This window comes from Nannobrachium achirus, assembly GCF_963921795.1.
Source record: "Nannobrachium achirus genome assembly, chromosome: 12".
In the NCBI taxonomy this organism is placed as follows: Eukaryota; Metazoa; Chordata; class Actinopteri; order Myctophiformes; family Myctophidae; genus Nannobrachium; species Nannobrachium achirus.
In genome coordinates, this window is record NC_137832.1 from 63,793,259 (window position 1) to 63,815,396 (window position 22,138).

General features: G+C 42.5%; 1 protein-coding gene across 1 annotated transcript; it reads left to right on the plus strand.

Annotated features, from left to right (window-relative positions):
• Positions 1-3,683: 3,683 nt before the first annotated feature.
• LOC308295785 (fMet-Leu-Phe receptor-like) lies at positions 3,684-11,531 on the plus strand (the record flags this gene model as incomplete). The annotated part of the gene is made up of 2 exons (XM_080738831.1): positions 3,684-3,785; positions 10,467-11,531. 2 exons carry the CDS (start codon positions 3,684-3,686, stop codon positions 11,529-11,531), a joined length of 1,167 nt encoding a protein of 388 aa, XP_080594957.1.
• Positions 11,532-22,138: the final 10,607 nt, after the last annotated feature.

Below are 22,138 nucleotides of genomic sequence, written 5' to 3' on the forward strand. Positions count from 1 at the left end.
ACCTGCCCCCCCTCACACCAGGCATTGACACTAAGGGTTGCCCACCTGCCCCCCCCTCACACCAGGCATTGACACTAAGGGTTGCCCACCTGCCCCCCCTCACACCAGGCATTGACACTAAGGGTTGCCCACCTGCCCCCCCTCACACCAGGCATTGACACTAAGGGTTGCCCACCTGCCCCCCCTCACACCAGGCATTGACACTAAGGGTTGCCCACCTGCCCCCCCCTCACACCAGGCATTGACACTAAGGGTTGCCCACCTGCCCCCCCTCACACCAGGCATTGACACTAAGGGTTGCCCACCTGCCCCCCCTCACACCAGGCATTGACACTAAGGGTTGCCCAGGTAAATAATCCTCTCTGCAGGTGAAGTTTGTTTTCAGGTTACCCGACCGGGCAGGTGCTCGTTTGAGAGGGGACCCAACCGTCTATAAACACAACACCATACATCTGTCTAAACCAGGGGTTCACAAACTTTTTTGTCTCAGGTCACCCCATAAATATTTTTTCTAATCCAAGGCACCCCTACATCATCTTCACTCCCAGCACCTTATATTTATATTGTCGTTGTCGGGTGGAAACCTTGTATGTTCAAAACCATTAGTTTTATATTTATCATCTATAAAATGTACTAAACTAGTGAAAACAGCAGATCTACAAGCACACAACGCCATTGTGTGCTTGTAGATGGGCTGTTTTCACTAGTTTTGTGCGACAGTCTTGTATGATGAAGCTTTGCTTTACCAAAAGACGTACACATTTGAAACTTGGAGATACAAGGTTTCTGCCTGACAGTGACGATATTTTAATGATTATGTTGCGAGGAAAATGTTGAGATAATAGCCATTTTGGTTAGAACTGACTGAAAATAACTTTGTACTTCAAGTTTAAAATGATACTAAACATTGACAAGTGTCCAAATAAATTCCAAATATTATCAATTTATCTCACGGCACCCCTGGACTGCCGTCACGGCACCCCAGGGTGCCCCGTCACCCACTTTGAAAACCCCAGGTCTAAACACCTGAACTTGGCCAAAGCGCTCTTGTCTTCTGGTCTGTGGAATGTAAAATAAGAGCACTGTTAAGTACCTATAATGTGCTGATATCATTGTTGCTACACTTAAAAATATAACATAACAGATGTGAACCCATAGTCATATTTAATCATAGCTATGTAAGTATTTGGATAAATATTGAGGTATGACATTTCAACATTTGAGGTATGCCATTTTTTATCGGAATGTGTTAAATTGAACGGTAATTAAAATTTTACCTATCATCTCATAATGGGCAATTTACTTTTCGGGCAAGTGGGCATGACCTTTGGGCTAGTTGAACCTGACCTGTACTTGCCCGACCGACAATTGACCGAATTCACGTTACGCAACTTCCTGGTGCTGACGTCACGGTTGAAGGGGAAACCCTGCTAAAAGAGTTAACACAGAAATTGCAAATTTAATGCAATTTCCGAATAGTAAAGTATAAAATACGGCTAGCATGATCAAGAACACAAGATAGTAAAAGCGTTATAATTTACTTTACCGTTCTAAATAATGATTTGTTGGCTTTAAGTCCAGCAATTTCTGTATTTAATTTACCCTTCAAAGCTGATGTCGGCACCAGGAAGTTGCTGAGAAATGTGCTGAGTGCGCGTGCGTGGGCGGGCAGTGAATAGGGTCTATTGCCAGTGAGACCTTATAGTAAGGGGATTTTATAAGATATTTGACCAATCTGCGAAGTAAATCGTTACCAAGAAATCTCTTCACCAATGTGTTTCTAAAGGTGTGTAATAATATGTACTAAAAGGTTGAAATTCATCTCCCGGGGGAAACCTCATAAAAAAACTGATTTCTGTTTGTGTCCCATTAATTTACTATGTAGGATAAAAATACAAAAAATAAATCTGCTTTAAAGGGGAAGACCACCCATTTTCGATATTGAACTATGTCATTAATATACCTTAGAGGAGTTGTGTGGAAATAGAAAAAAAGTTCCCCCTCTTCTGTGTTGCCTAGAACTGGAGGATTGATTTGGGGGTTTGTATTGTAAAGTACAATGTGTGATGTCATCAAGTTGTAATTTGCAATACAAACCCCAAATTCAAACCTCCAGTTCTAGGCAACACAGAAGAGGGGGAACCTTTTATTTATTTCCACACAACTCCTCTAAGGTATATTAATGACATAGTTCAATATTGAAAATGGGTGGTCTTCCCCTTTAAGTAGCATGTGAGGGGTCAAACTAGGGGTTTTTCATGATGCTGAATCCATTGCAAGCATTTGTTTTGCACGAAAAACATTCCTTGGGCTAAAATTGGACCCACAAAACGATGGTTTAGTGATGAATCATCACTTTTCACCGTTTTGTGGGGGCCATTTGTCGACCATGGAATGTTTTTCGTGCAAAACAAATGCTTGCAATGGATTCAGCATCATGAAAAACCCCTAGTTTGACCCCTCACATTTTACTTAAAGCAGATTTATTTTGGGTAGTTTTTCCTGTATAGTAAAGTTAATGGGACACAAACACAAATCAATTTCTTTATGAGGTTTCCCCCGGGAGTTGAATTTCAACCTTTTAATACATATTATTACACACCTTTAGAAACACATTGGTGAAGAAATTTCTTGGTAACGATTTACTTCGCAGATTTTCTTATGTTCCCCTTACTATTAGTGTGAACCCCTGCTCACGGCATGCTATTTTATTTGTTCTCGTTTCATTTGTTTGCTTTTCAGTTCAGTCTTTTAGCAGAGTTTCTACTGTCAAGTCCCAAGCCACCTGTTGTTGAACCAATGGCTTGAGTAACTTTCAAGAACGAGGAGATGATCAAAATTACATCAGTATGCATACATGCTGGGAAGAGTGGGAATGTATGGGAAAGATGAAAGAGGTATGGGATAGTTTTCTAACATATATGACCCTTATCTGAAGATGTGAAGAGGTTCCTACTTTTATTTCTTTTGTATTTTTATTTCTGTATTATCTTGGACTGACTATTTGTACTTGTTGTGCACTGTACCACTACCACATTTTGTATAAAAAAAAAAAAAAACATTTTAATTATTAAAAAAAGAAGAACTCGAAAGCACTAAAAGACAAATGTGGGAGTCGAACAATAAAATGACATAATGAAGCTTTAAACTTTACTAACTGATTGATAACATACAGTAGACCTACTGTACATACAGTAGACCTACTGTACATACAGTAGACCTACTGTACATCTCTCCCTCTGTTTCCTGAGATGTCGTCATGGGGGAAATCAACAAATAAGGAAGTCAATTAAGCCAATCTTTGTTGTCAAATCAAACCATTCCAACCATTAGCAGCACACAGACTGGTCAGCAGCAGCATTGGGAAAGGTAAAGTCATTTAATCACACACACACACACACACACACACACACACACACACACACACACACACACACACAGCTAAATGAAAAGAACCACTGAGTAGATATCATACTATACTACTGTACATCAACATACTATACTACTGTACATCAACAGAAAATGTGCCATGAAAAGTGATGTCAGTGCTGTTTATAAAACCCTGCATTGTTTTTCTCCAGCCTGCAGATGTCATGGCAACAACATGAGACCTACAGTATGTAAAGGGAGTATTTGTACATCCACTGGATGTGGATGCAGGTGTGTTGGACAGAGAACACTGGATGTGGATGCAGGTGTGTTGGACAGAGAACACTGGATGTGGATGCAGGTGTGTTGGACAGAGAACACTGGATGTGGATGCAGGTGTGTTGGACAGAGAACAGGTGAGTTGGACAGAGAACAGGTGTGTTGGACAGAGAACAGGTGTGTTGGACAGAGAACAGGTGCGTTGGACAGAGAACAGGTGTGTTGGACAGAGAACAGGTGTGTTGGACAGAGAACAGGTGTGTTGGACAGAGAACAGGTGCGTTGGACAGAGAACAGGTGCGTTGGACAGAGAACAGGTGTGTTGGACAGAGAACAGGTGCGTAGGACAGAGAACAGGTGTGTTGGACAGAGAACAGGTGTGTTGGACAGAGAACAGGTGTGTTGGACAGAGAACAGGTGCGTAGGACAGAGAACAGGTGTGTTGGACAGAGAACAGGTGTGTTGGACAGAGAACAGGTGTGTTGGACAGAGAACAGGTGCGTTGGACAGAGAACAGGTGCGTAGGACAGAGAACAGGTGCGTTGGACAGAGAACAGGTGTGTTGGACAGAGAACAGGTGTGTTGGACAGAGAACAGGTGCGTTGGACAGAGAACAGGTGTGTTGGACAGAGAACAGGTGCGTTGGACAGAGAACAGGTGCATTGGACAGAGAACAGGTGCGTAGGACAGAGAACAGGTGTGTTGGACAGAGAACAGGTGTGTTGGACAGAGAACAGGTGTGTTGGACAGAGAACAGGTGTGTTGGACAGAGAACAGGTGTGTTGGACAGAGAACAGGTGTGTTGGACAGAGAACAGGAGCGTTGGACAGAGAACAGGTGTGTTGGACAGAGAACAGGTGTGTTGGACAGAGAACAGGTGTGTTGGACAGAGAACAGGTGTGTTGGACAGAGAACAGGTGTGTTGGACAGAGAACAGGTGTGTTGGACAGAGAACAGGTGTGTTGGACAGAGAACAGGTGCGTAGGACAGAGAACAGGTGTGTTGGACAGAGAACAGGTGTGTTGGACAGAGAACAGGTGTGTTGGACAGAGAACAGGTGTGTTGGACAGAGAACAGGTGTGTTGGACAGAGAACAGGTGTGTTGGACAGAGAACAGGTGTGTTGGACAGAGAACAGGTGTGTTGGACAGAGAACAGGTGTGTTGGACAGAGAACAGGTGTGTTGGACAGAGAACAGGTGCGTTGGACAGAGAACAGGTGCGTTGGACAGAGAACAGGTGTGTTGGACAGAGAACAGGATGCAGGTGCGTTGGACAGAGAACAGGTGCGTTGGACAGAGAACAGGTGTGTTGGACAGAGAACAGGTGTGTTGGACAGAGAACAGGTGTGTTGGACAGAGAACAGGTGCGTTGGACAGAGAACAGGTGCGTTGGACAGAGAACAGGTGTGTTGGACAGAGAACAGGTGTGTTGGACAGAGAACAGGTGTGTTGGACAGAGAACAGGTGTGTTGGACAGAGAACAGGTGCATTGGACAGAGAACAGGTGTGTTGGACAGAGAACAGGTGCGTTGGACAGAGAACAGGTGTGTTGGACAGAGAACAGGTGTGTTGGACAGAGAACAGGTGCGTTGGACAGAGAACAGGTGTGTTGGACAGAGAACAGGTGTGTTGGACAGAGAACAGGTGTGTTGGACAGAGAACAGGTGTGTTGGACAGAGAACAGGTGTGTTGGACAGAGAACAGGTGTGTTGGACAGAGAACAGGTGTGTTGGACAGAGAACAGGTGTGTTGGACAGAGAACAGGTGTGTTGGACAGAGAACAGGTGTGTTGGACAGAGAACAGGTGTGTTGGACAGAGAACAGGTGCATTGGACAGAGAACAGGTGTGTTGGACAGAGAACAGGTGCGTTGGACAGAGAACAGGTGCGTTGGACAGAGAACAGGTGCGTTGGACAGAGAACAGGTGTGTTGGACAGAGAACAGGTGTGTTGGACAGAGAACAGGTGTGTTGGACAGAGAACAGGTGCGTTGGACAGAGAACAGGTGTGTTGGACAGAGAACAGGTGTGTTGGACAGAGAACAGGTGTGTTGGACAGAGAACAGGTGTGTTGGACAGAGAACAGGTGCGTTGGACAGAGAACAGGTGTGTTGGACAGAGAACAGGTGTGTTGGACAGAGAACAGGTGTGTTGGACAGAGAACAGGTGTGTTGGACAGAGAACAGGTGTGTTGGACAGAGAACAGGTGCGTTGGACAGAGAACAGGTGCGTTGGACAGAGAACAGGTGCGTTGGACAGAGAACAGGTGCGTTGGACAGAGAACAGGTGTGTTGGACAGAGAACAGGTGTGTTGGACAGAGAACAGGTGTGTTGGACAGAGAACAGGTGTGTTGGACAGAGAACAGGTGTGTTGGACAGAGAACAGGTGTGTAGGACAGAGAACAGGTGTGTTGGACAGAGAACAGGTGTGTTGGACAGAGAACAGGTGTGTTGGACAGAGAACAGGTGTGTTGGACAGAGAACAGGTGCGTTGGACAGAGAACAGGTGCGTTGGACAGAGAACAGGTGTGTTGGACAGAGAACAGGTGTGTTGGACAGAGAACAGGTGTGTTGGACAGAGAACAGGTGTGTTGGACAGAGAACAGGTGCGTTGGACAGAGAACAGGTGCGTTGGACAGAGAACAGGTGCGTTGGACAGAGAACAGGTGCGTTGGACAGAGAACAGGTGCGTTGGACAGAGAACAGGTGTGTTGGACAGAGAACAGGTGTGTTGGACAGAGAACAGGTGTGTTGGACAGAGAACAGGTGTGTAGGACAGAGAACAGGTGCGTTGGACAGAGAACAGGTGCGTTGGACAGAGAACAGGTGTGTTGGACAGAGAACAGGTGTGTTGGACAGAGAACAGGTGTGTTGGACAGAGAACAGGATGCAGGTGTGTTGGACAGAGAACAGGATGCAGGTGCGTTGGACAGAGAACACTGGAGCAATCATGAACAAATATATGAACACAAATCCCACACTCTGCTCTTGCTCAGCTGCTCGTTTTTATTTAAATGAACAGACGTTTCGGTCCCACTGGACAAGGGATGGGACGATACGCGATATTATCGTTTATAGTGATAAAAAATACTCACGATAATCGTATGGTGGAGATTTAATATATTGTGATATCGTACCAGAAAAGTCGCCCTCTTTCAAAGTCGCCCCAGACTCGTTTCCCAACGGGTCTGTGGCCTTAAGCTAGATGCAGATTAGACTAAAATCAAATCTGTGCTTCTGGGGGTCCCTGGAACAAAAAAGTTTGCAATAGGGGTCCATCCGTGGAACAAAATATTTTGAGATGGGGGTCCACGGCCAAAAACATATTTTGGTGGTCCTTAACCACTGATAGGCACATTCTACAAATGTCTTCTAAATCATAACAATTTTCTGAAAAAAACGTATGTTGCCATCAGTGTTTCTCAAACTTTGTCATGTGAAGGACCCCCAGAATGATATGTATTTGGCTACGGACCCCCATCACAAAATATTTTGTTCCAGGGACCCCCAGAAGCAAATATTTGATTTTAGTCTATTCTGCATCTAGCTTAAGGCCACAGACCCGTTGGGAAACGAGTTTGGGGGCCACTTTGAAAGAGGGCGACTTATCTGGCTACCCCGTCATGCACTGGCATCAATTCACCTTTTATTTGCCGAGCTGCCATTTAAACCCTCTAAAATTGGTAAAAGGTAGGGCTACTTATAATATACGTACTTGATACAGTCTTTTTTCACTCTCTTTTTAATGTCTTTGCCAAAAAATAGTCGATCAGCAAGCTCACAACCTAGGACAACTGTTACCTACTGGAACAAAAGTTGTACTGACTCTGACCTCTAAGTAGGCTACCATACCAGGGAGGTTGCTTGTGGCGTCTTGCTGTACGTGTCACCCTTTCTTGATTTATGCACTGACTTTGGACACTTCAAGGTAAACTTTATTTGTCCACAAGGGAAATTTGTCTTGGGCTTTCACCCCTGCTACAGCCACACACAAAACATCAGTAACAAAATACATAGTAGAAATACATGACACAGGGGGGGGGGGGGACGACACAACATTACACCGTGCACAGTGATTAATCAATACTCTCAGTCAGTGCTGTTTCAGAGCGTCGTTAGAAGTACTTGTAGAAGTACAAACTTCCCATGTAACTCATGGGTAGCATCACCAATTATTTTTTGAGCCTGCCTTAGTGCCGCCTGCTCATAAATAGACTGCAGAGAGGGGAGTTGTCTTACTCCTATAATCCTCCCTGCAGTCTGAACCAATATCAACAATTTGGAGAGATTACCGAACCAAACTGTAATGCCAAATCTAACCAGGCTCTCCAAGACCGCCCGATAGAACACTAACATAAACTTTTGGTCTACACTGTGAACCCTCAGACGGCGGAGGAAGTGTAGTCTTTGCTGTAGTTTACTACAGAGACTGTCCACATGTGTATTCCAAGTATAGTACTTATAGTTTGGCCCTGCACTGTTGGGTTGTGTTGGTAGGATTGAGTATAGGCTACTATTGCTGTGTTGGCTTGGTGGTGAGATGGGCTGCTTGTGTTGCACTGCTATGTACTGCTATGAACACTTGTGTTTGTGGCTGCATAAGTATTGCTATTTGTGTGTGACGTGACACTTATGATCTATCTATCTATCTATCTATCTATATATCTATCTATCTATCTATCTATCTATCTATCTATCTATCTATCTACCATCAAACACAAGTTATTATGTCTAAAATGTATAAAAAGCATCTTTGGAAAATCACATTGCATTGCAACATGTGAGCTTGTAGATCGGCTATTTTCAATTGACAACGTTTAAATTGGATTGTAGGGGTTATGTATTAGTTTGGTAATAATAATCCAGATGTACAAAGTAATGTCGATGGATGTGATTCTTGCAAGTCGTACAATAATGTTTTGTTCAATGTTTAGATTTCCAGGAAGCACATCTGGTCTGCTCAATAGTTCTGCCAAATAAGAGAAATGGAAAACAAGCGCGGTATTGTGTGTGTGTGTGTGTGTGTGTGCGCGTGCGTGCGTGTGTGTGTGTCTAGGTCTACGTGTGCGCGTGCGTGTGGGGTCTAAAAGAGCGTGGGACCCGTCCCCCCCTCAGTAGCAGGACAGTTGGGCTCTTCATACAGCAGACATTTAGAAGGACATCGTTCTCTGGTTGACATCCCTTCACCACGCTGCTGCTGCCAGTGGTGAGCTGTTTGTACTTTATTAATCTACACCAGTGGTTTTCAGTCTTTTTTTATATCAAGATCCATTATTTATTCGGCATTAAGCCACAGACCACCATTTTTTATGAGATTTAGACTTAGAATATTTAGTTATCTGTGGATAAGATTTTGTCCACATTTCCTTGCTGTATTGATGCTGTAGGCCTATTATTGATGTGGTACCATAGGAGAGACAACAGGCTTCTTCTACATTCTCTAATTGTGTAGATCAGTTGTAGATCAGTTTTCAGGCTAAGGACCCCTTAGTTGAGAGACAGATGAAGCAGGGACCCCCACAACCTGTTCATAGATAGTTTCTTTGTTTGACAGCACAATCATCAGTGTATTTTTGATTCATGTCAATTTGTGTTTTCAGATATTTAACCACTTGAACTGTCAACACTTAATAAACTTGACCTTTCACTCTGTACTTAGTCTGCTCTTTTTCCCCTCTACACAAAAGCTCTTTCTGCGAGGCGTTGTGAGCTTGTAGCTCTGCTATTTTTGGCTAAAGTTCTCAGAATATGGACACTAGGGTTCAAGTGGTTAGTATAAAAAAGTTGAAGACCCCTGGTGTAGACTTCTTGTAAATTAAGTAATGCAGATGTTAAACAATAATGTATTTAACTGTCCCCAGTGCAAACAAGCGAACCTTAGGCGACAGAGCCTTCAGTGTGGCAGCCCCCACCCTGTGGAACTCTCTGCCATTGGACATTCTTCATGCTCCAACACTGGACTCTTTTAAGGCTGCATTGAAGAGACACCTTTTCACTCAGGCTTATGGCACTTAGTTTTTGTTTAGTTGTTTGTATAGTTTTCGTAAAGCGCCTTGGGTTCATGAAAGTTATTATTATTATTATTAACTCTTGAGAGCGTAAAATGAAACCTAAATCATTTTACAGGGTCCATTTGGTTTCATTTTACACCCTCAAGATCTATATAAGGGTCCATTTGGTTTCATTTTACACCCTCAAGATCTATATAAGGGTCCATTTGGTTTCCAACTCCATCGTTTAGCTGGGGACCACCTGGAAACCCGTCAAGGACCACTGGTTGAATTGAAAACCACTGATCTACACTTAAACGGTCTGTAATAAGTATCAGACCATATGTAACTGGTCCGATATAAATCACTGGCCAGACGGCCAAGACATGGTGCGACCTCGCCCTTTAGGTCGAGGTCGCTTGTCGCCCTTAGGCGTCTTACTAGTATATATATACTGTATGTTACAGTTAGTTTGAGAAACCAGTTAGATTGGGAAAGGAGTGCTTGTTTTTGTTCTCCTGGATGTGGAAGAAGCCCATGTCTCAGGGGTAGCTGGTGAATGCTAACCTGGTAAATGCTAATATGCCTAAACCTAACCCTAACCTCAGTAAAACTATGCCTAAACCTAACCCTAATCCTAACCCAAACCTCAGTCAAATTATTCCTAGTTCCCCCTAGTGCTCCACCTTGTGCCCAAAAACAAGCGCTTCTGTTCTCAATCTAACTGAATCTCAAACTAACTGTGACCTATACTGTGTGTGTGTGTGTGTGTGTTTGTAGAAGTTGTGTCATTAAAAAAAGTTTTATGTGTCTTTGTCTTGTCATTCCAGGCCTCTCACAACAACGTGCTGATGGATCTGCCAGGTGGAAACGGCTCTGATTATAAGGACTATTATGAGTCTGATTATAAGGACGATAACTACTCTTCATTCTATAATTCCCTTGACGTCATCCTCTTCCTGCTGTACTGTCTGGTCTTTGTTCTGGGCGTTCCGGGGAACGGAGCCGTGGTGTGGGTGACGGGCTTCAGACTGAAGAAAACCACCAACACCGTCTGGTTCCTCAACCTGGCCGCGGCCGACCTCCTCTTCGCCGCGTTCCTGCCCCTGACCGTGGCCAACATGGCGATGGGCGGACACTGGCCTTTCGGCAGGTTCCTGTGCAAGCTGAACTACAGCGTCAGCTTCCTGACCATGTACGCCAGCGTCTACGCTCTGGTGGTCATCAGCGTGGACAGGTGTGTCTCTGCGGTGTGGCCGGCGTTGGCCCAGAAGCACCGCAGCGTCAGGAAGGCGTCTTACGTCAGTCTGGGCGTCTGGGCGCTGGCCGCGCTGCTCAGCACCCCGGAGTTCATCTACACGGACACCGGGATCTCCCTGATGGCCGACAACATCACCGAGTGCTGGAACAACTTTAGGCTCTCGGAATCTCTCAGCGAATCGCCCGCCGTGGCGCGGCTGAGGCATCTTCGAGTCTGGGGCGTGACCCTCACTCGCCTCCTCCTGGGATTCGTGGTGCCTTTCGCCGTCGTCGTCTCCTGCTACGCTGTGATCCGGAGGAGGAAGGGGGGCTCGCCGGCCAGCTGCCTCTCGGGTCGCCACCCCCTCAAGATCACAGCAGCCGTCGTCACCGCCTACTTCCTGTGCTGGGCTCCCTACCACGTCATGGAGGTCATCCCCAAGTACTCCATCAGCGAGACGGTGGTGTTCTTCGTAGCCGTCTGCCTCGCCATCCTCCACCGCTGCCTCAACCCGCTGCTCTACGTCTTCATGGGGCAGGATTTCAGGGGCAAAGGTCGCAAGCCTGTCCTGAAGGTGCTGGAGAGCGTCTTCACTGAGGCGGAGCCTCGGCCCAATGATCCTCCCACAAACTTTAACCTATCTGATGCAGAATAGCAGTGTTGTTTTTGACAGCAAATTTTGATTTAGTTTTAGTCATAATCTTTTGAATAAAATGTCATTCAGTTTTAGTCATAATTTAGTCACCTGAAAAGTTTTAGTTTTAGTCATAATGTAGTCACCTGAAAAGTTTTAGTTTTAGTCTAATTTTAGTCAACTAAATATCATAACATTTTAGGCGACTAAATCTACAGTTGATTTAGTCAACTGAAATGTATTTTGGCAGGCCTTGATGGCATCGTAATGACTGATTTTACACTTTGTTGTGTGCTGAAAATAGCCGATCTACAAGCTTGTAGATAGGCTATTTTCAGCACGCAACACCTGTGAGCAACCAAACATAAAATGACTCTCTTCTCGACTAGTCCCTCCCAAACGTTTTAGTCTAGTTTTTATTTTGTTGACGAAATTGTCAATATATTTAGTGTATTTAGTGTTTATATATTTAGTTTTTATTTAGTTTTCGTCAGTGAAAAAAATGTCGACAAACATTTTCCGTCATAGTTTTAGTCAACGAAATCAACAGTGCAGAATAGAATAGGTCTTTCAATTGATTTTAGTACATGGGCTCTATCAGCAAACTTTCTTTTTTTTACGGTAGGCCTTCTTACTGTACTGTAGCCTAATGGGGATGTTTCAGGTGTACTGCAGTCACAAACAATGTTTTAGTTTTGTGCTTGTTTGTTTCGGCTATTGGTTATTATTTCATATCGTCACTGTCTGGCCAAAACATCTTAACTCCATTTTTGAGGTTTTAGATTTTTTGGCATAAATCAGGGCTATTGAACACCTTTTACAGCTGAGAGTTGCTTGGGACAAAACCTCCTAACTCCACACTTTCTGACAAACCAGCTAATCTATTTTTTTTTTCCATAAATACAGTATGTGCTATTGAACACCCTTTACGTCTGTGTGTTGGTTAAAATAATAACATTAACCAATGAAAACCTCCTAACTCCACTTGAGCTCATTTTCCCAAAAACGTACATAATGGAGTTAGGTTTCGGCCCGACAGCAGAGATATATGTATGGGTTATATTATTTTTGCATTACTGATACATTTTAACAACTGCCTTGCATATTTGTTAGGTTAGACTAATATATTCTAGAGTAGACCATCTGTTAACAGCCAAATATTATTCGGACACATGTTTTTGGACATCCCAATCAGCCATGGACACATTCTGACACATTTTGTAATTAAAATATATATTTTTTTATTATTATCTTTGCTAAAAAAAAACAATCATTATTATCATTTTGCAGTCTCACAAACGAGATTGCAGAAGAAGAACGGGATCTGACCTTTAGGTTAGATGCAGGATTGCTTCCGGGTCAGCATAGCCTCAGTAGCCATAGCAATCAATCAAAACATAAAATCCATATCTCTGCTTCGGTAGGTCATTTTTTCATTCCGAAAAAAATGTATATGGCGTGTGCTTCGAGCCCATGCAGCCCAGTCGCTGGCGCCGCTATTTTAGCAGATTCTCCCCATTATAAGTGAATGAGGAGTTGAGCCATTTCGGTTCTCATAATTATCAGAAAGCCTGAGGCCTCTTCTAAGTAACGCTCTCTAGTGGTGTCTTGACATCAGTGCAGTCACATCTCTGTACATAATAATATAGAAATAAGCACAATATTCCTGTCAGAATTAGCACACAGCCATTTCCATGTTAGCTGTGAACGGGTTAACTGTCCCACGGATCAATAGGTGAAACACGGGGGACCGTTGCCGTGGGCGACTCTCTCCGGCACTGACTAGTTTGGCCCGTTGTTCTGCTGCAGATGTTGGGGACCACATCCAGAAAGAGCTGTCCTGCAGCCAGAACCTCTGGGAGGATTTACATTAGAGATCATCTATCATCAAGAATCAATTCATGTTTTAGAGAATAATGAGGTTGGGGAGGCTTGTGTTTTTTCGCTAGACATTTAGCCAAACAAACAATGACCCACCAGGCCTCCCCAACTCCATTCTTCCCTGAAACAATAAAGATAGATAAAGATCACGTTCAACCCAGAGTCACCTCAAAGAAAGGGTCAAACTTGTTCTTCTGCTATACCACAAAAATGTGGAACGCCTTACTGAAGGCCTTAAAGGAGTGTGGATCACTAGCATCCTTTAAAATCGCCCTGATAAACCACTTACAGGCAGCAGCCTTTCGCAACTGGTAAAAACAAACATAGCCCAGCCTTACCCTCCCCCTGACCCTTCTTTGTATTTACCTACTGTATGTTTTTATGTATGTTTTATGTTTTTATGTATGTTTTTTAAAATGTTTCCCCTTTTTTTCCTGACTATATCTACTGCGTACTGTGTTCTATCCGTCTGTCATTCAATGTTATATGAGATACTTCAATGGTTTCCTATGGAAATAAGCTTAGTCTTTTCTAGGATCTCCTTTTAGTAGACCTTGTACCAGTGAACTGTACCGTCATGAAACTGTACTTTTTCCTATGCAAACTGACAAAGTCTTCAATCAATCAATCAATGCTTCAGCTATAGGGGCGGCACGGTGGCAGTTCGTAGTGCTGTCGCCTCACAGCTAAGGTTTCTATACCGCCTCCCCCTGGCCAGCCGGGGCTCCCCAAGCGTGGCAGAGGGAGAGCAGAAACTAGGATTACAACTCAGGTATTTGGCACTGAGTGAAAAAAAATGGCTTACAAAATCGTGGGATAGAAATGATAGGAAATAGAAATTATTTCAGCTAAAGATGGCCAGCTCTGGCTTAATTTGTGTTTAGAAGGTGCTCCATCACCTCAGCATATGCTTTTTTATTTTAGGCTATTTATTGTTAACTTTCACATTTACCCCTCAAAGTCAGTTCCATGGAAAAGGACAGAGGATTACATTCTGAGTTAAAAGCCTACGTTCGTAAATCGCCACAATGTCAGGGTGATCTCCGCCTAACGCAAAGGCCCAGCCTCCCGCCTCCTTAATTTGTGCTTGTTTGTTTTGGCCATTGGTTATTATTTCATATATGGGTTGTATTAATATTATTTTTGCATTACTGATACATTTTAACAACTGCCTTGCATATTTGTTAGGTTAGACTGAGTGTACTGTAATATATTCTAGAGTAGACCATCTGTTAACTGTCCCACGGATCAATCAGTATCATTTAAACACGGGGGACCTTTGCCGTGGGCTTGGCCCGTTGCTCCACTGCAGATGTTGGGGACCACATCCAAGAAGATCTGTCATCTGTCCAGAACCTTTTTGATGGTTTACATTAGCGATCATCTATCATCATCAGGGACGTGCTGGGCCCCTGATTCAGCCTGGGAAAAAGAGTTGGAGAGGCCCTCATTGCGCGCTATAGAGAGAGATCTCTCTCCATAGCGCTGCTGCTACTAAAATATTTGCCATTTCAGATCATGACAACTGACAAGCCAGTGGGCCAATTACATACATATATTTCGTCATTGTTGGGTGGAAACCTATGTCCAAAACCGTTTGTTTTGTATTTATCATTTTAAAAATGATTTCAAATTTATCATGTATTTATCATTTAAAAAATGATTTCAACGCCTCGCACCGCGAGGCGTTGTGTGCTTGTAGATCTGCTGTTTTCACTACTTTTGTGCGACAGCCTTGTATGATGAAGCAGGGCTTTACTTTGCGAAAACAATTACAAATTTGAAACTTGGAGATACAAGGTTTCTGCCCGATAAGTGACGATTTACTTTGTTGGCCGCCCAGCCCCCAAAATGGAACGAAGAATGGAATGGAACCGGCCGTTCGGGAGTTGTCCCGCTTTTCCCAATGGCCAGCACGTCCCTGATCATCATGAATGTCTTTCTTCATCAGGCACGTGCACACATAGACATCAAAGGGGACTTGAGCCCCTGCCCTTTTATCTGTGTGTTAAAAACTGCCTCTCCAGACCATAAATGCAATTTTCACCATGGTGAAAGAAATGCAAATGTCCTCTTTCCATGCCATTGAAGGCAGCATTCAATAGAATTGCCTTGTCCAAACTCTCCTGAACTTGAATGCAGCATCTTATGTTGAAAGAACTGCCTTCTCTGTGTAGAAATCCATGCCGTTACGCCACATCTCCAGTATTGACTTGGTTATGCTTAGTTCAGTGTGGTTTCACACACCGAAAATAGCCGACCTCCAAGCTCAAAACGTGTCACGCTGCAACGTGTTGTGAGCTTGGAGGTCTGCTATTTTCGGTGCTTCCACCAAAAGGCCCTTTTGGAAATTCCATCCCCTGCCTCTCTAACATTCTCTGCACGTCCCTGTTCTTCATGTTTCAGAGAATAACGGGGTTGGGGAGGCTGACCCACCAGGCCTCCCCAACTCCATTCTTCCCTGAAACAATAAAGATGTTTCATCTATTGGGGACGGCACGGTGGCACAGTTGGTAGTGCCGTCGCTTCACAGCTAGAAGGTCCTGGGTTCGATTGTTTCCTCCTCCGCGTCATCAGCGCCCACACCCTAGGTGGGGTTGGCAAAAGGGCCTTTCTGTGTGGAGTTTGCATGTTCTCCCCGTGTCTCCTAGGGTAGATACCCTCACAAAAACATGCAGTAATCCTAGTTTCTATACTGCCTCCCCCTGGCCAGCCGGGGCTCCCCAAGCGTGGCAGAGGGAGAGCAGAAACCAGGATTACATCTTAGGTATTTGGCACTGAGTGAAAAAATGGGTTACAAAATCATGTTTTGTCTTATATTCATGGTCGGCGATTTATTTTTGTAACAGTGTTGTTTTGAAAGGTTTATAAAATATACAAATGTAGTCAACAATGTGTGTCTCTATCATTGCTATAGAGTGTTTGTTCAGTAACAGTGTTAAATAGCTCTATATTGTGATAGTAATCATTACTATAGACCAGGGGTCTTTAACAGGGGGTCCGGGACCCCTAGGGGGTCCTCAGAGTTACTACAGGGGGTCCTCCAAATCTTTGTGTAATAGAAACTTTTTTTCTCCTTTTTTACATTAACCACTTGAACCCTCGTGTTTTATTAAACATTACTAGTTACTTTGCAGATATTAATTAGAAGATTACAAAACATACATTAATCCACTTTAGCCCTATTTTATACCTAGGCTATTTGAAAATAGCCGGTCTACAAGCTGACAACGCGTCGCAAAACATTTTGTACTTTTACTTTTGGTACTTTAAGTACATTTTGATGCCAACACTTTCATACTTTTACTCAAGTACATTCAGTGTTGATGCTCAGCAGACTGGGGGCGGGGCTCAGTCAGTTCACTCTGCAGCTTGAAGATCCGGTCTGGAACGGATACGGAAACGGTGCATCCATATAAGGTGAATTTGTTCCACACACCGGATGCAGTAGGCGGGGCTTCAGACCGGATGTGATCAGGTATAAATAGAACGCATGCGCGCCAGTTCAAACTGTTAGGTGCACCCATAGAGTTGGGGGTGCACCGCGCCACGCTGCGCTGCAGAAGGTAAAACTCTTTACTAAACTACAAGTTTAAAACCTTAAACTACACTCACTGTGTGAGGGTTTGGAGATCTAACTACGACATTGGCCTACATCCAGCGTCTATTTATTAATCTATATCAACCTTTAGCCTCGGATCATAACATAAGACACTCGGGGATTGTATTTTATTAACCACGACCGTCATGTTCCTGGGTTCACATGGGTTGGAGCAGAGCGACGTATTACACCCTTACAGCAACACAAACATTCAGCTTTCACAAACAAAGTGCTTAATCAAGTCCCACACCTGTCTAAATGCGGTACGGCAAACTATAAATACTCGTGTCCTCCGTGTTCTTTAATAAGAAGCCTTTTTATCCGACCGTTTAGTTACATCTCAGCGTCGATAGATGGCGTTGGTGCGCATGTGGGAAACCAGGAAATGCAAGGAGAACGGAACACGATAAGATAAAAAGGCTTCTAATTCTAGAACACGGAGGCTACGTGTAATTATAGAATGCCGTACCGTATGAAGACACATGTGAGACTTTATTAAGCTCTTTGTGAAATCTGAATGTGTTTGTAGTTGTAAGGGGAGAAATATGTCTCTCTGCTTCAACCCATGTAAACCCGGGGACATGACGACCGTCATGTTTCAGGGCAGGGCTAGTATTTATGGGTGATCCATTCTGATGTTTAGTTTGTAGTTTTTAACGGCTCGTAAATCTCCATAAATGAACACAATTACAACACAAAGTGTTTAAAGCCAAAGCTACGGCTGTTCCCTGGCCGTACGGCTCTGTTGTTCCCTGATATCCTTTAAGGTTTCATTTTTAAAGAGTTTTAATCCTGTGTCGAGTCCGAACGGCGTTCTATATCCTCGTTTACCTCGAGTGTAATGCCGGCGTTCACTGCAATCTTATGCAGTTCTTCGTTTAAGCCTTCTGCGTCTTCAGGTATGCATACATTCTAAAAGTAAAGTTATTTTCTTAAAGCCGCAGATGTTATCCGTCCATACGGGTCGTTGGTGTTCAGTTAATATTCAGTATAGTTTACTAAATACGTGTTTAAATCCCGTCTGTGACTGAGCGTCATTGTGTTTCGTGGTTGAAATGGGGTGTAATACCGGCGTCCACCTGCAACAGCGCCATTGAAGAATAATGGCGATATTCAGACGCAGAGACAGTTTTACTGAACACGACGGGTCCGTGTGGTAGCATAACATCTGTGGCTTTGGGATTAACACTTTATATTTATAATGTATACATTATGGAGATGTTTGAGACTTTCACATGGAACTAGGTGTTCAAGAACGTCATACATAGGATGATAATGAAAATCATTTGTATTATATAGAACAGTGGTTCGTAACCTGAGGGTCGGGACCCCGGCGGGGGCCGCCAAATTATTTTGGGGGGTCCCGGGATGATTAACTTGATGTGCAATTTTTTTTTCTAAGCAAACCGTAGATACATTTTAACTTAAGTTATATGCACAAGTGACAATTTATGGACTTTTTAATAACTCTATAAACAAATTGTCAAATATTAGGGGCAGAAATTGTGAAAATAGCAGATCTACATGCTCACAACGCGCGTTGTGAGCATGTAGATCTGCTATTTTCACAATAGAACCGTGTTATACAAAATGTAATGCCTCAACTCTTAGTGCTCGTCGGGGGGGGGTCAAATATGATTATTTTGGGGGTCCCCAGTTAAAATATAATTATTTTGGTGGTCCCCAGTTAAAATGAGATTGTTTTGGGGGTTGCGGCCTGAAAAGGTTGAGAACCACTGATATAAAATGTTACATTTTTCATAAAATTTTAAAATGAAAATCCTAAGGATGGGAGAGCTAACGGAGCTAATTTGTAACGGAAGATTAAAAAACAAAAACATTCTGGCAGAAGAATAAGTAAAGCGTATGGATAACATTTTTTTTTAAACAATCTTAATATTATAGTAATTCTACAACATATAAAATGTGGGTGAAAGATGAACCTAATGTTGGTTTATGTGTGTGTTGCAGGTGACCTTCTGCAGAGTGGACTAAACTTCATACAGCCAGTTTAAAACGCTGAGTCATGGCTTCTTCTAGCTGTGACTCAGGGTTTGGCTCGCTGTATGGATTCTTCAACCATAAGGTCCTCCATGGCTATCTTCAACCGAGCGGCGGAACACCCGGAAAGGTACGTACCTGGATTACACATGGCGACTTATACTGTAAACTAGATTTTGTATCGATATTCTTTTATGTTGAGTCTAGCAACACCAACCATTGCCCATACATCCAAACAGAAAAGTCCCATCTGATTGTATTTAAACATTAAACTCACCAACATTGCAGCTGTACGGAAAGCTTGTATTAACCTTTCTATCTGCAAAGTTTTCTTTTGATAAAAATCATCAATGTTATGAGCTGCTTTCTGTCAAGAAATGCCGTGCCGGAGATGATGTTGAAGTGTTGAGTTTGGAGGCGCTTGTTGGTACACACAATCCTGTGTGTACCAACTGTTTCTAAATGTCACATAATGCAGAAGGCAGCGGGATGTTGCCTTATTAAAAAAGAGCGCTTCCAAACTCCAACACTCTAACAATAATCTAACTAATCTTAGTGACATTATTGACAGAAAGGAGCTCATAACATGTTTTATGGTGGATTTTTATGAAACAAACTTTGCAGATAGAAAGATGATAATACAAGCTTTCCAAACAGCTGCAATGTTGGTGAGTTTAACATCGTTTAAATTAATAGTGGTTCCCAAACCTTTATCTCAAGACACAAAAGAGAAATTGGACGCTTGCCTGGGACCCAAACTAGTGAAAATGGCAGATCTACAAGCTCACAACACGTCACTTGAACTCACTTCGCTCTGTGAGCTTGTAGATCGGCTACTGCGTGTGCGAATGCCAATGCGTACCCTTTAGGGATGGGACAATCACTATTATCTTTTATCCTGATTAAAAAAACACTCAAGATAATCCTATGGTGGAGATTTAATTTATGGTGAAATCGTCCTCCGTCATGCATTGGGATCAATTGACCTGTTATTTGCAGAGCTGCATATCCACAACGTTGCCGCCACGTTGTGAGCTTGTAGATTGGCAATTTTTTGCCACATGTTCCGCCGATATTAAATCAATTTTTTTTGGTCACAATAATCGTGACATGAAATGTTCATATTATGGTCATCCCTATAGTCAGGGGATATCTTTAGAAATAGTGTCAAATCCTGGAATAAATTCCTTACCAAAAAAAATCTTCACCAATGTGTTTGTAAAGGTGTCTAGTAACACATCTCACAAAGACTGAACTTCAGTTTCCCTAGGAAAATATTTGACAGCTAGGGTAATTCTGGGTCTCATTCACTCACTATACACTATACTATAGGGGAAAAAATCACTCCCAAAAGATATGCTTTAAGTGGGATGTGAGGGGTCTAACTAGGTGTTTTTAATTATTCTGAATCCATTGCAAGCATTTGTTTTGCACCAAAAACATTCCTTGGGCTAGAAATGGACCCCCATACCACTGTGAAAAGTGATGACTCATCACTAAACCATCATTTTATGGTCTGTTTTTAGCCCAATTAATGTTTTTTGTGCAAAACAAATGCTTGCAATGGAATAATTAAAAACACCTAGTTAGACCCCTAACATGCTACTTAAAGCATATTTTTTGGGAGTGATTCCCCCCCCCCCTATAGTATAGTGTATAGTGAGTGAATGAGACCCAGAATTACCCTAGCTGTCAAATATTTTCCTAGGGAAACTGAATTTCAATCTTTGTGAGATGTGTTACCTTTACAAACACATTGGTGAAGAAATGTTTTGGTAAGGAATTTATTCCAGGACTTTTTAAGATATCCCCTGATTACTAGTATCCCAGTATGGAAACAAATGAATAGCTCTCTATTATTTATTACCTCTATGGTCCACACCCATTATTATATTATATTATTATATATTACCTCTATGGTCGAGACCCATTATTATATGATTATATTATTATATATTACCTAATGGTCGAGACCCATTATTATATGATTTTATTATTATATATTACCTCTATGGTCGAGACCCATTATTATATGATTATATTATTATATATTACCTCTATGGTCCAGACCCATAAAAAATTGGTCCGTTGGACCCACAAACGGGTCCCGACCCACTGTTTGGGAAACAGTGCTTTAATACAAGCAGACTTTTATGTTTGGCTGAGTGGCTGTTAATGGTTGGTGTTGCAACTCTAGACACAAGTTAACTAAATAAAATGCATTTTGCAGCTAACTGTAAACTAGGGCTGTCACCATTCCAACATGAGTAACATATGTTGACAATTAAAGGGATAGTTCACTTTTCTTTTCCTTTTGTTTTTAATGGATTGCTCGCCCTATGAAGACTTGAATTCATGGATAAATAAAATACCCACAAACAGGTTGGGAAACTGGACTTCAGTCCTTTAGTTTATATCTCCCTTTAATGATAACATTGGTATTGTTGTATATCATTATATCTCCCTTTAATGATAACATTGGTATTGTTTTATATCATTATATCTCCCTTTAATGATAACATTGGTATTGTTTTATATCATTATATCTCCCTTTAATGATACCCATTGGTATCGTTTTATATCATTATATCTCCTTTAATGATACCCATTGGTATTGTTTATTATCGTTATATCTCCCTTTAATGATACTCATTGGTATTTTATCATTATATCTCCCCTTTAATGATACCCATTGGTATCGTGTTTTATATAATTGTTATCGTTGATAAGTCATGAGTAGCGCAGCCAAAAAAATGTACCAAAGTGTCCTGCAATACTTTTCTGATGGCGTTTACTCTTGTTTTGGGCTTCCCTAACCCATTTAGACCTAGAATTATTTAGGCCTAGAATTAAGCTCACAGTGAGCTTGTAGATCTACTATTTAAAAAAAAACTTGATTCTTTTTTTTTGTTTTTTTGTTTTGCAAGTCTTTGAATATATCTTTTTAAAAGTGAACATTTGTAACTCAAATATTTGCTTCTGGGCTGTCCCTGGAACAACATATTTTGAGAGGGGGGGGGCAAATACATGTGATTTTGGGGGTCCTTGACGTGAACAAGTTTGAGAACCACTAATTTATAAGAAGGATTTTGAAGACATTTTATAACATCGGGCCAAAGATTTTCAAAGACTTTCACACATTTAA